We start from the raw sequence: 14347 nt of genomic DNA, 5'->3' as shown, positions 1-14347 counted from the left end.
TATATCTTTTACCACCACTTGTCTCAAATCCTCTTGCATATTTTTCTTCATTCCCCTTATTCTTAAAGCAAATTCCATGTTTCTGTATTGTAACATAGTAATTTCATCCTGTATTATTTCCACGTTATTTTCCACTTTGTCAATTCGATCTTCCAGTTTTTCAAAATTTTCCACAACATCATCAATACTATCATCCAGTTGATCTATATGACCAACAAACTTGAAACGCGAACGCTATGTCCTCTCTCAGTTTCATTAATTTATTTTCAAAAAATCCCTCCATCTCTTCTTTAATCTGTCGTGCCTATTTTCCCAAGGCATCCTGTAAATCTTTAAGTATACTTGCTGATGACAATGGAGAAGGTGGTGGAAACTTAGACTTAGCTTGCTGAGCTGTCTGCATTACCAGGAAGATCAAGGCTTTAGAAGCAACAGAAGCTCCAAGACGCTTTGAAGCCATTTTATTTTTAAGACCACTTGTTAAAAAGTCTGCTAAAATCTTATAAAATCAACAAATACCCCCCCCCCAAAAAAAGAAAAAAGGAGAAGGGGAAAAAAGACAAAAGCTCCCTTAAAAGAAAAAAAGAACATTCTTGCAATTTATACAAATGCAAAATCTGTTACATCGTTCCAAATAGAAGTTCCGGTCCTTTCACTCAAAGAATCAACATCTCAGCGCCATTTTTCACCACTCTTAATTGAAGGAAGGAGAAGATAAATTCTTTTCCAGAGTTAAAGTCTCAAAATAAACCCCATTTTAGTCTCTCCTGGTGAACTCTGTCTGCTTTAAATTTTACTCACAAATTCATTTTAAGCGCAGATGTGGAAGCAGCATCTAGCTTTGCCCTGGAGCAGTGGTTCTCAACCTTTTTATACGGCAACCCCAGTATTAAGCAGGTGGCGCGCATGCGCATGCGCGGTACCACCCCATGTGCTGCCCCCTGCGCGGTGCGCATGCACGGCGGCATCCCATGCGCCGCCCCGCGTGCCGCCCCATGTGTGGCAGCGCCCCCGCACGCCACGCATGCGTGGCGGCACCCCCTGTGCAGCGCACATGCGTGGCGGCGGCCCGCTGTGCGGCACGCATGTACAGCGGTGCCTCCATGCGCCGCCCCAGAAAAAAAATGGCGGATCGCGTTGTTTGCCGACCCCCATGAAATGGTCGTTCGACCCCAAATGGGGTCGCGACCCACAGGTTGAGAACTGCTGCCCTGGAGAAGATCAGGGCAAAGGCATCCTGGAATGTGGAGAACACCCCAGTCTCCATGGGAGCTCTCACCCTCTGACCACCAAAAAAGAAAGCTTTGGGGTCTCGGGGAGCTCTACCACTATCTGAGGAAAGCTCACCTCCTCCCCTTCGCCCGGGCAGAGAGGTTCCAAGCCGCGAGACAGCTGTTGCTTGCTGTCTCAGCTGGCTTTGACACATCCCAGGGCGGACGGCTGAAAAAAGCCACCATTGACATGGCCGTCGCCATCGGAAGTCACTGTTGGCTCATATTTAAGTGACTGTCCATTAGGACTCCGTGATCCCTTTCACATTACTACTATTGAGCAGGGTACCACCTATACCAGTGGTGGCGAACCTATGGCACGCATGCCAGAGGCGGCACTTGGAACCCTCTCTGAGGGCACACGTGCCGTTGCCCCAGCCTTGCCTTCCCCCCATGACCCCCTCCTCACCAGCAGCCGCCCTGGAGGACAGTTGCCCCTGAGCGTGGCCCATACGGAGCAGGGCAGCCAAGGACATGGCAGCCAAGCAGCATAGACAAGACTCTGCCCTCATGCCCAATCCCGCACAGTTGATACTGCGGGGGTGCGGGCAGAGGGCGTGGCCATGGTGCTGCTGGGCTGCCTGGGCAATCTGCGGTGGGCCCTGGAGGCGGTGAGTGGCTCTGCAGGCAGGTGGGGTGGGGCAGGGGGTGGGGCAGGGGCAGGGCCAGTTTTTGGGCACTCCATCTCTAAAAGGTTCGCCATTACTGACCTATACTATACCTGTGCATTTGGGTTTTTTTGCCTAAATGTAGAACGTTACTTTTTTCACCATTGAATTTCATTTTGTTAGACAGCGCCCAATGTTCAAATTGGCCAAGACCCTTCTGTATCTTAAGCCTATCTTCTGGAGTGCTGGCTATTTCTGCCAGCTTGATGTCATCTGCAAATTTGATGAGTTCCTCATCTATCCCCTCATCCAACTCATTGATGAAGATGTTGAAGAACATTGGGCCCAAAACAGAGCCCTATTACATACTTCCGTCCATGTAGATGCAGTTCCATTGAGGACCACACGCTGAGTACGGCCAGTCAGCCAGTTAGGAATCCATCTGGTGTTGATGCTGTCTAACCCACATTTCTTTATCTTATCAAGTAGTAGGTTGTGGTCTACTTTATTAAATGCCTTACTGAAATCCAAATAAATTATATCCACAGCATTCCTCTGGTCCACTAATTTTGTCACTTGGTCAAAGAATGCAATAAGATTTGTCTGGCATGATCTGTGTTTGACAAACGCATGTTGGCTTTTGGTAATGACTTTGTTTGCCTTTAGTTGTTCGCTGATTCATTGCTTGATTATCTTTTCCAGAATTTTCCCAGGTACTGAGATCAGGCTGATAAGTCTGTAGTTTCCTGGATTCATTTTTTCCCCTTTTTTGAAGATGGGAACTATATCAGCTCTTTTCCAGTCCTCTGATAGTTCCCCAGTGCTCCAGAATCTTTGAAAGATATACAGTTCAGTGGTTCTGAGATCACATCTGCCAGTTCCTTTAGAACCTTGGGGTGTAGTCCATCTGGTCCTGGTGATTTGAACCATCACCATTTCCTTGCCTATCTTAACTTGTGTTTCTAATTTAATGGTAGCCTGCGTGGATATTGGATCTCCTAAATTAGATTAAGTCAAAACCTTTTACCAGCAAATGTTCTGTTCTTCAAGGTGAATTTACCTGTTTATATTTCATCTTTCATTAATGGTTGTTTATAGTTCTTGTGTAATCCAATGTAAGAGTTCTGAATATATACAGAATTTTTTTTAGACTAGATGGGTTCAAAATTGTGGGATTGTGATTTCATGGTCACAGTGGCTGGAGAATTCTAGAACTAGTTGAAGATTAGAAGATGCAGATTAGAGATGGCCAAACTAGAATTTTGGTGTGATCTCCATCCTCCATATTAATATATTAATGTCCACGGGAATGCTCCCTGTGTCCTTGCTCAGTTTCAGTTTGTAAAGAAGTAAACAGTAACAAGTATCACATAGCTAGTTTCAGATGTCAAATTTCACAACAAAATTTCACTTATTTCCAATTAAAACTCATTGGGAAATGAATAGTGGGAGAGTAAATTTTATTGTCTGGACTATTTAACATGAAATGTTTTTGAGAGTAATGACCTCATTTACACAAATATGTGAGAAGCCTTTATGTATCTGGCTGATGGAAATACAAGTAGCATCTATACAACATGGATCTAGAATGTCTAAACATTACAGAGTTTTTAGGCAAGCTCTTGTAAACTTTGGCCCAAGGCCATGGCTGCTAGATTATCAGGATATTTATACCTGCAAAACTCATCATAACTGATTTCTCTAGTTTTCTGAACATTTAACTGTAATTCTCCGTACATTTAAATGTAATCTTTATAAAGTACTAACTTTAGCTGAGAAAGCATGATCATGTTGGTTGATCTTTTAAACAGAAACTATTTGTTTAAGTATCAGTGAGTCCTTTGTGCTTAAGTTAATCTTATTTTGAACATTTGCTTCTGAAAGTATGTTTTCATTGAAGATATATAGACTTGATTAAAAAAAATGGTATCCAATAGAGAAAGATAATAGAGAAGGGCTCTTTTGTGATTACTTCTACCAGGAATAAACTTTGAAGGCACTGCTTTTATTTGTTTTGCAGCAATGTCATCAAACCACGGCACATGGATTACCCTGCTTTCTTATCTCCAGATCTAAAGGTCACAGTTGGAAGCCCTGAAGTGGAAATTCCTAAAGAAAGTGCAGAACACTACAAAACTCTTCAGAAAGCTTTGAAACAGCCAGCCCGAGAAAGGTAAGAAAACTGATGAAAAAGCATTTCTCTTTTATATGTTAGCTCTTCTTATGCTCTCTAAATGCAGTCATGCATTCAATATAGACCTCTTTTCTTTATTTATATTAAAAAATCAACTAACCAAGGAAACAGATTGAATTTAAAAATGTCCTACTTTTTCTCTGGGACTGAGCTTTGAAAATCTGTATGTGTCAATATCCAGTAAAGGTGCTTCCAGTTTTGACGTCGCGGTGGAACAGGCACAGGAATTTCGTATTAAATTTTGCCCCGCAGGGGACCCTGGAAAGAGTCAAAAGTCACCCTGTAGAGCAGCGGTTCTCAGCCTGTGGGTCACGACCCCATTTGGGGTTGAACGACCATTTCACGGGGGTCGCCAAACAATGTAGTCCGCCATTTCCCCCCCTTTTCCTTAGCTGTGCTATTCCCTCTTATTCTATTGGCTTTTGAAAGCCAATAGAATAGACTCTATTGAATAGACTCTATTCTATTGGCTTTCAAAAGCCAATAGGAAATGTCCAGACCTGGTCATTAATGGCTGTCTCTGCACTGAGCAACTACGCCATCTCCTACTTGTAAGTAAAAGAGGACCAGGGGTGGGAGATGGGGAGCAGCACTTAATTCGGCCTGCCGAAAAAGCGGAGTCCATGTGCACTCCTGCCTCATGCTCACCCATGTCAGCCAGGCTCTCCATGTCACGCTGCTACATGGAGAGCCTGGTACTGAAGCATGGAAAACATGTGTTCGCCTGCCTCGTGCTCACCTCGTGCGCCATCGGTGTGACTTGCAGCTGCTGCTGTGGGAGCCGCGGGGCCCGCTTGACACAGCGCGGCTATGCGGGAAAGGTGGTGGCAGAGGTGCTGGCGGGGCGGGTGGCTGACCTTCCTTGGGCTGGGCCAGCTGGTGGCCTAGCTGGTGCTGAACCTGCGCCACCACTGCCTCACCCTGTGTGCCTACATGGCTGCCCTGGAGGGCCTGGCCCACGATGCTTGCCGCTGCCTCAGCCTGCCTGCAGCCCTCGCCCTCCCGCCACCCTGCATTGGCGTCTGGCTCAGCAACCGCAAGCTCTGCACCATCAGTGTGGTGTGCAGCTGGTGCTGTGGGAGCTACAGGGCCCGCTCTACACAGAGGGGCTGCGCGGTGTGGGTGGTAGGGCTGGCGGGGCGGCTGCAGGCTGGGGTATGGGGGCGGGGGTGGCTGCACCAGCCGCTCCAGCTCTGGGGGGGCAGCCCGCCACCGATGCCCCCCATGCCTCACACATCATACTCTTAGGAACCTGTCTCACTTTAAACTCCCCCTAAAATTCTTCATTCAGGCAGGCTTCCAGAGTTCGGCCAGCAGGATGCAGGTAACCACTCCCCCCTGTGCTGCCGCCTCCCACGGCACTGCGCCGCTGCCGTCCCCAATGGCCACTGACCTGCTCCCTGCCGCCGGCGACCATGCAAGCCCTGGCAATTGCTCCAGCCGAAGAAGTGGGTGGCTGGGAGGCCACTGCGGCACCAATCTTCGGCGCCCGTCAGCTGGCTACCCCCTGAATGTGAGCTTGTCAGCTGGGAGGTCTGGCGACGGAGCCGGCCAGCATGGAGGGCGATGGGGAGATGGTGGCTCGGCGGGCGGGTTTCCACCTGCCCGCAAATGTCAGGCCCACGGGGCTCAACACAGAGTCGACGATCCAACATAACTTCCCTCCTCGGATGTCCCTTTCCCCCCCTCAAACATCAACAGGAGGTTGCAGACAACTAAGTCAGCCGGTGCAGGAAGCCCTGGAATGGCCAGTCCAGGGCGCCTGGTTGCAGTGCTGGATATCTTTTGCTCCTCCGAGAAGCCGGTGGCAAGAGAAAGAAGTCGTTCAAACTTCAAGCTAGCTACTGAATACCTATTCGCACTTTTTTTCCTTTTTTTTTTTTTGAGTACTTGTCTGCCAACCCACCCCATCTGTAAAAGAAAAAGTCTTCCACCCAAGCATAACTTTTAAGGATTTTAAGGATCTTTGAGCGGAAGAGAGGGAGAGAGAAATAGAGAGAAAGAGGGAAAAAGAAATAGAGAGAGGGAGAGAGAGAGAGAGAGTGACAGGGAGAGAGAGAAGGAGAAAGAAGGAGAAAGGGAGACAGAGAGAGAAAGAGGGAGAGAGAGAAAGAAAGGGAGACGGAGAGAGAGGGAGAAAGAAAGGAAGAGAGGGAGGGAGAGAAAGAAAGGAAGAGGGAGGGAGAGAGAAAGGGAGAGAGAAAGAAAGGGAGAGGGAGAGAAAAATGGGAGAGAAAGAGGGAGACAGAGAGAGAGGGAGAGAGAAAGAAAGAGGGAGACAGAGAGAGAGGGAGAGAGAAAGAAAGAGGGAGAGAGATTAAATTAGTAACATGGTTGTTAAGTGAATCTGGTTTCCCCCATTAACGTTGCTTGTCAGAAGGTTGCAAAAGGGGATCACATGACCCTGGAACAATGTGACCATAAATATGAATCAGTTGCCAAGCATCGAAATGTAAATCACATGACCCTGGGGATGCTGCAATGGTCATAAGTGTGAAAAATGATCATAAGTCACTTTTTCAGTGCCGTTGTAACTTTGAACAGTCACTAAGCTTGGCTGTCTACCAGGCTCTCTGCCAGAGCCTCCTCCCCTCCCCGGGCAATGGTGCGGAGCTGCTTGTGCGTCCTTGGCAGCACCTCCCCCTTCAATCGCCTTCCTTCTCCATCTCCTTCCTTTCCCCTTCAATCTTCCTTCCTTCCTTCCTTCCATCTCCATCCCTTCCCCTTCAATCTCTCTCCTTCCTTCCTTCCTTCCTTCCTTCCTTCCTTCCTTCCTTCCTTCCTTCCTTCCTTCCTTCCTTCCTTTCCCCTTCAATCTCCTTCCTTTTCCATCCCCTTCTTTTCCCCTTCAATCTTCCTTCCTTCCTTCCATCTCCATCCCTTCCCCTTCAATCTCTCTCTCTCTCTCTCCTTCCTTCCTTCCTTCCTTCCTTCCTTCCTTCCTTCCTTCCTTCCTTCCTTCCTTCCTTCCCCTTAATCTCCTTCCTTCTCCATCTCCTTCCTACGTCCCTTTGCAGCATCTCCCCCTTCAATCTCCTTCCTTCTCCATCTCCTTCCTTCTCCATCTCCTTCCTTTCCCTTTCAATCTTCCTTCCTTCCTTCCATCTCCAATTCCATCCCTTCCCCTTTAATCTCCTTCCTTCCTTCCTTCCTTCCTTCCTTTTTTCCCCCTTCCCCCCTCAATCTTCTTCCTTCTCCATCTCCTTCCTTTCCCCTTCAATCTTCCTTCCTTCCTTCCATCTCCATCCCTTCCCCTTCAATCTCTCTCTCCTTCCTTCCTTCCTTCCTTCCTTCCTTCCTTCCTTCCTTCCTTCCTTCCCCCTTCAATCTCCTTCCTTCTCCATCTCCTTCCTTTCCCCTTCAGTCTTCCTTCCTTCCATCTCCATCTCCATCCCTTCCCCTTCAATCTCTCCTTCCTTCCTTCCTTCCTTCCTTCCTTCCTTCCTTCCTTCCTTCCTTCCTTCCTTCCTTCCTTCCTTCCATCTCCATCTCCATCCCTTCCCCTTCAATCTCTCTCCTTCCTTCCTTCCTTCTTTCCTTTCTTCCTTCCTTCCTTTCCCCTTCAATCTTCCTTCCTTCTCCATCTCCTTCCTTTCCCCTTCAATCTTCCTTCCTTCCTTCCATCTCCATCTCCATCTCCATCCCTTCCCCTTCAATCTCTCTCCTTCCTTCCTTCCTTCCTTCCTCCTTCAATCTCCTTCCTTCTCCATCTCCTTCCTTTCCCTTCAATCTCCTTCCTTCTCCATCTCCTTCCTTTCCCCTTCAATCTTCCTTCCTTCCTTCCTTCCTTCCTTCCTTCCTTCCTTCCTTCCTTCCTTCCTTCTTCAATCTCCTCCATCTCCTTCCTTTCCCCTTCAATCTTCCTTCCTTCCTTCCTTCCTTCCTTCCTTCCTTCCTTCCTTCCCCCTTCAATCTCCTTCCTTCTCCATCTCCTTCCTTTCCCCTTCAATCTTCCTTCCTTCCTTCCCCTTCCCTCCCTCCCAACATTTTTGAGCAAGGGAAGAATAAGCTCCATCGAGCATTACTATAATGTTTTTGTGATTAATCACTATGCTTTAATTATGTTCAGTTCGTAACAATGAAAATACATCCTGCATATCAGATATTTACATTACGATTCATAACAGTAGCAAAATTACAGTTATGAAATAGCAACGAAAATAATTTTATGGTTGGGGGTCACCACAACATGAGGAACTGTATTAAGGGGTCGTGGCATTAGAAAGGTTGAGAACCACTGCTGTAGAGGCAACAAGCAAGGAGGGGACCCTCATTGATTGAGGGAGGGCAGTGGCCCTTCTATTTGATCTGAGGAAGCCCTCCAAACCGGCAGGGGAAAGACTGGCTACATTCGTGAAGTCAGTCAGAAGCTGCTGACAACGGAAGACAATAAGCACTAACAAGCAACCTTTCAGCAACGTGGATGAAACTGGGTGAGACTCTATTCTCTATTTATAAGACAGTGATGGCGAATCTTTTAGAGACCGAGTGCCCAAAAACTGGTCCCACCCCTGCTCCATCCTTGCCCCACCCCCGCTCCATCCCCACCCCGTCCCCTGCCCCACCTGCCCGCAGGGCCACTCACCACTTCCAGGGCCTGCTGCAGATCACCCAGGAAGCCCAGCAGCACCATGGCAGCCACACCCTCTGCCTGCGCTCCGCAGCATCAACTGTGCGCGATGGGGCATGAGGGCAGAGTCTTGTCTACGCTGCCTGGCTGCCATGTCCTTCGCTGTGCTGCTCCGCATGGGCCACATTCGGGGGTGACTCTCCTCCAGGGGGCTGCTGTGAGGAGGGGGTCAGGGGGGGAGGTGAGGCTGGGGCAGTGGCACATGTGCCCACAGATAGGGCTCCGAGTGCCACCTCTGGCACACGTGCCATAGGTTCGCCACCATTGCTCTAAGACTTCTTCCTGGAAAAATCTGCCCAAAGCACCCTCCCCAATGAGAGAAGGAAGGGGAATTTCCACCCCATTCCCTCAGGAAAGAAAAGCAGCAAACTAAGTACTTGGGGGAAACAGAGAAAATTACAAGATTAATTTGGAATTAATACACATACATGGCTTTGAAATTTGGGGACTAAAAGTGTTTTTGAGACTTTTTTTTTAAAAAAAAAAAGAGATTTGAAAAGCTTGTAATATAAGTTTGGATTTAAAAAGCTAGTCCTTGGAAACTTTCACTTTTGAAGACTGCAGCTGGGAAAAGGGAAAAAAAACTTTTGGGCTTCTTATCGGTGTGGTAGAGATGTACTATTTTGAAACTGGCCAGCCTGAACTACAAATATAAATATTAACTGACTTTCAGAGCTGTGTTGTGGAACTATTTCCCTGCAGGAGAAACATACCTCTTTGCTTGAGATGATGGAATATTTTGGATTACAAATCTTTGATTGATGAACAATTTTTATTATAAAGATTACCTACAAAAAATGAAATGGGTGTCCCATACTCAGCTTTAAATGATAAAAAACCATCTTTAATATCTGTCCCCAAAGTCTTCAGCTTGATATACCACCAAGAAAATATGAAGATCAGAAAGAAATTCTCTCCATACTGAAATCAATACAAGACACTATTGCTTTAGCTCGTGATAAGACTAGAAATAACACAAAGGAGATAAAAGAACAATTTTCTAATCTAAACTTACAAACCCAGAATATGACTATAAAGAAGGAACTAACAACTCAGAAAATAGAAGAAAAACTGGAGGAAGTAGATCCAAAGATGGAGGACCTAAAGGAAGAAACTGAATGACAGATTCAGACAACTGAAGAACTAGAAGATGGAGTGATAATATTGGAAATGGAAAAGACATCTTACCAATCAAGAATTCAGGACACATTTGAAGAAAAGGAAGAAGAACTGATTGAATGGAAGATAGAGCTGTTAGGAGAACTGTGGGGAATTGGAGAAGGAGGGAGATTGTTTAATGAATATCAATAGGTTCGTTCTTCCAAAAATACTTTAACCAAATGGTCTTTCTTATTCCAAACAATATATACAAAAACAGAGAAAAAATTACTTGATGATTCAAATGCACTGACTTGGAAAGTTAGTTGGCAAAGGAAAAAAGCTAGAATAAGAATGAAGAAAATAGGTTTTGATCCATTAGATGGGATATAATATTATTAACTAGATGCTTGAATATGGTGGAGAATAGATAATTGCTAGAAATAGAAGTACTATTATAATTAGAAAGATAAGATTTGTAATTAGAATATTAGATTTTGGTATGAGAAAGGAAACAGAAAAATGCTAAGAAGTTTGAATAAGGGAAGCTTTTGGTTACCCAAATATAACTTACTTTGAAATTATAAACAATACAGACATTTTGAACACTGATGGGAAAATAATTTTTTTTAAAAAAAGCGAAAGGATACTGATTGAACATATGGATATTAAGTGCTAATGTAATTAAGATATGTTTTGGTTAGAAAACTGACATTATTGATATTATGAGAAAAATGTAACAAAGATGTTGATATTCAATTGTATATTTATTAACAACAATAAGAATTGTATTTGCCAGATATGGGAAATAAATATAAAATTGACTATGTCGGCGGCATTCAAGGAAAACCAGTTGAAGATGTTTTACAGATGGCATCTTCCATCAGCAAAGCTTGCCAAGATGTTCCAGAACAATTCGCCAACATGCTGGAAATGTAAAAAAGTACATGGAACAATATTATCATTTATGGTGGACATGCCCAGTTGCAAAAAAATACTGGTCTACAATAAGAAAATAGATCGAAGAAATAATAGACCAACCCATAGACTGGAAATCAGAGATCTTTTTGTTGGGTATTTTAAACAGAAAATATAGTAAAGAAATAAGGTACTTAATTTTACATATAATAATGGCGGCAAGAATAGCATATGCATAGTGCTAGAAAAATGAGAATATACCATCAGAGGAAGAAGTAATAAGAAAAATCCTGGACTGTGCTGAGATGGACAAATTAACAAAAGAGATAAAAGAAAAGGAAGACACGGAGTATTATATAACATGGAACAAGTGGTATGTCTGGTTGGAGACTAGAAATAATAGAGGAGAATAAATATGAAAAGGTCAAAAATGAAAATATGTGTATAATAATGTATAATAATAATAATACGAATTATTCTTAGTAAGAAGTAGAACATGAAGGAAGAAAAATGTAAATAAATAACGGGACAATAAGGACAAATATTCTAAAGAAGAATAAGGGGGGGAAATGTAAATAATAGATTACCGTTACGTAATTGCTATAAAAAAAGGGAGAGGAGTATATATATTGTATGTATGTGTGTTATGTTTTGCTTTGTTTTGTTTTGTTGGTTAAAAAAAAAAAAGAATTGTATTTGCCTGGTGTGGGAAAACAGGTACTACCGGAAGAAGAGAGGAAACATTGATAGTGTAATATTGGATCTAGACTGAAGAAGTTAATATATACCACTGAATTACTAATGGACCCAGACAACATGTTGTCTATTAAATATTTGATTGTAAAACTATAAAATTAATAAAATATTTATTTAAAAAATATCCAGTCAAGGTATCTGCCTTTTCTTGCTCAGACTAAAAGACATCCCCTCCATCTGATATTTTTCTTTCCATCTATCTTTGAATCAGCAGAAAACTGTACTGGCATAAAATTCCCTGTCCCATTATTACTCCCTAGTCTGCTTCTGTATCAAAATACTTCAACTTTTCTCCTGAATGCAGTAATTAATGGGTGATAAAGCCTAACACTTTGAGGCTGCCCTTAGAGTTGCAGTGAGAGAACAAATGCCACTTTAATACTGGTATAGCTTAGGATGACTTAAACTTATCTTTTATGAGCTGGCGATGATGAAAGCTATGACATGGAAACATAGCAAGAAAACAACTGTTGCTAGGACATCTGATACTATAGTTGGGTACAGATGATGAAGAGCCTGCAGAAGGGATTCCAGGCTTGATCCTACGTGGTAAGTTTGGATTCCAAGTATTATTTGGTAAATTAAACCACCCATCAACAAACCTAGAACAATATGGGAACCTAAAAACTTTCCAAGGCTTTAACTTGTTCTGTAATATTAGAGTATGCTAAGGAATGGTTGACTATATCATTTTAACATCATTCATTTTTAAGTCTCTGTTCTTAATTTATTTTTAGGCATCAAAAGCACATTCCAATACCATAACTATTTGCTATTTCTATAAAAAAGAAAAAAGAGGATTTTATGCCATTACATGCAAAGTAAATTGTGCTATGAACTCTCCATTCTACTTCATTTTAGACTAGATAGGTATTGTCCTAATAAATAGCAAAATTCCTTACAATTAAGTTATATCTCTATACTAATTGGAAGTGTACATGGGGTTTTATGTATTTTATCCGATTGTTACATTTTTCTGATTGTTTATCTGATTATTTTTATCTGATTCTCTCTATAACAATGACTGCATCTCAGAAGATCTCTCTGTTAAAGTATTGAAGTTTGTAGAGGATACAATAGTCATTGATCTCATTCAAGATGGTGATGAATCTGCATACAGACAGGAGATTGAACAACTGGTTCCATGGTGCAGCCTGAACAATCTAGAACTGAACGCACTTAAAACTGTAGAGATGATGGTAGATTTTAGGAGGAGCTCTTCTACCACCTCTTACAATATTAAATACACAGTATTAACAATAGAGATCTTCAAATTTCTGGGTTCTATAATCTTGCAAGACTTGAAATGGACACTTAACATTAGAACCATCATTAAAAAGGCGCAACAAAGAATGCTCTTCCTGTGCCAAATCAGAAAGCTCAGACTGTCTAAGGAGCTGCTGATACAGTTCTACAGGGGAATTATTGAGTCTGTCATCTGTACTTCTATAACCGTCCGGTTTGGTACAGCAACTAAACAGGACAAGTACAGATTTCAACTGATACCAGTAGTTAGGACTGCAGAAAGAACTATTGCAACAGGCTTCCTTTCACTGAGGATCTGTATAGTGCATGGCTCAGAAAGAAGGCTGAGAAAATATCTATAGACCTCTCACATCCTGGACATTTTTGTTGTTGTTGTTAGTTGTGAAGTCGTGTCACATCCTGGACATAAACTGTTTCAACTCCTCCCCTTGGCATTGCATGTCAAAACAACTAGACAGAAAGACAGTTTTTCCTCCATCCCATCACTCTGCTAAACACCTAATTCCAACAGCACTGTCTTGTGCCTAAGGATATCTAACCATCTAGTAGGGGTGTATTGCTATTATCCTTCTCATCTTTCCTATTACCTATTGGTATTTTATCATATCACTTTCTTGGTTGTATCTTATAATTTATGATTATATCATATGATTTATCACTTTGTTGTTTGTATGTACACTGACAGCTTATGCACCGGAAGCAAATTCCTTGGCCAATAAATAATATCCTATTCCAATAAAGAATATTCTATTGCTCATCATATAAATGACATCAGAACCACTTACTAATATTAACTGTAATTTAAGCAATTTAGTAAATGAACAGAGAAAATATAGAGGAATTAGAAATTAGAAATCAGCTTTAATATGAAGTTTCCAAATGTGGTGGTCTTGGATAGTTGTTAATTGTTTGCTTCAAAATAACTGATTTAGCTAAATATCAACTGCAGATTGGACTGACAGAATTTGGAGTTGATCCATGCTATTGCAGCCTCATATTATCCTTGACTGAATCAGAATTCAACCTTGCCCTTCTCTATCTAATAGCAAAAATATGTCAATCCTATTTGTAGATATGTATGTATGTTGCTCCTTAGATTGGAAAAAATGAAAAAAGAATATCGAACCTTAAAAACATGGCGTGAAAAGGCTGAGTATTTGGACCAGCTGATTTTAAAAAGAGGACCAAGATCAAGACCTCTAACAAAGGTAATTTTATATTATAAATTAGGCAAACAGGGTGCAATTGATTAAAGGCCAAAATACCTGTGAATGACAATTCTTCTTGGATCTTTGATATTTACAAAATGTGAAAAAGGGCAACTGAAAACTGAACATGCAAGATCAGTTGCCCCTTTCCCTCCCATTATTTGTGTTCTCAGAATCCAAGAGTTTTTCTCACCCTTCTCTTCGAAATAGATAACAGGACAGGAACACTCTTTTCCCATCCTGGTTGTGTGATGGCTGCAGCAGATATGAAATATAATCTTCTTGCAGCAAGATTTTTAAATGCATCAGCTTAATTATGACTAGTGGTACTCTCTCATAATCTCATAAACATACTTAAATTCAAGAGTAATGCCCAATCATCTATCCCTCCTGAGGTC

At 42.7% G+C, this 14347-nt stretch overlaps 1 protein-coding gene across 5 annotated transcripts in view; it reads left to right on the top strand.

Moving 5' to 3' along the window:
* Positions 1–14347, top strand: part of C2CD6 (C2 calcium dependent domain containing 6) — a 65156-nt gene that overhangs the window by 32637 nt on the left and 18172 nt on the right. For 4 of the 5 annotated variants that reach the window (XM_039354252.1, XM_039354232.1, XM_039354222.1 and 1 more), the window contains 2 exons: positions 3900–4052; positions 13838–13949. In XM_039354252.1, the coding sequence (XP_039210186.1) occupies positions 3900–4052; positions 13838–13949 (265 nt within the window). Of the gene's footprint in view, positions 1–2756; positions 2930–3899; positions 4053–13837; positions 13950–14347 lie in introns of those variants that run through there. The other variant, XM_039354261.1, reaches the window with a different exon arrangement.

This window comes from Crotalus tigris, unplaced genomic scaffold (genome assembly GCF_016545835.1).
Source record: "Crotalus tigris isolate CLP2741 ecotype Arizona unplaced genomic scaffold, ASM1654583v1 scf7180000017568.13789103, whole genome shotgun sequence".
Classification (NCBI taxonomy): domain Eukaryota; kingdom Metazoa; phylum Chordata; class Lepidosauria; order Squamata; family Viperidae; genus Crotalus; species Crotalus tigris.
The sequence above is the reverse complement of the archived record's forward strand: the minus strand, read 5'-3'. Positions and strand labels throughout refer to the sequence as shown.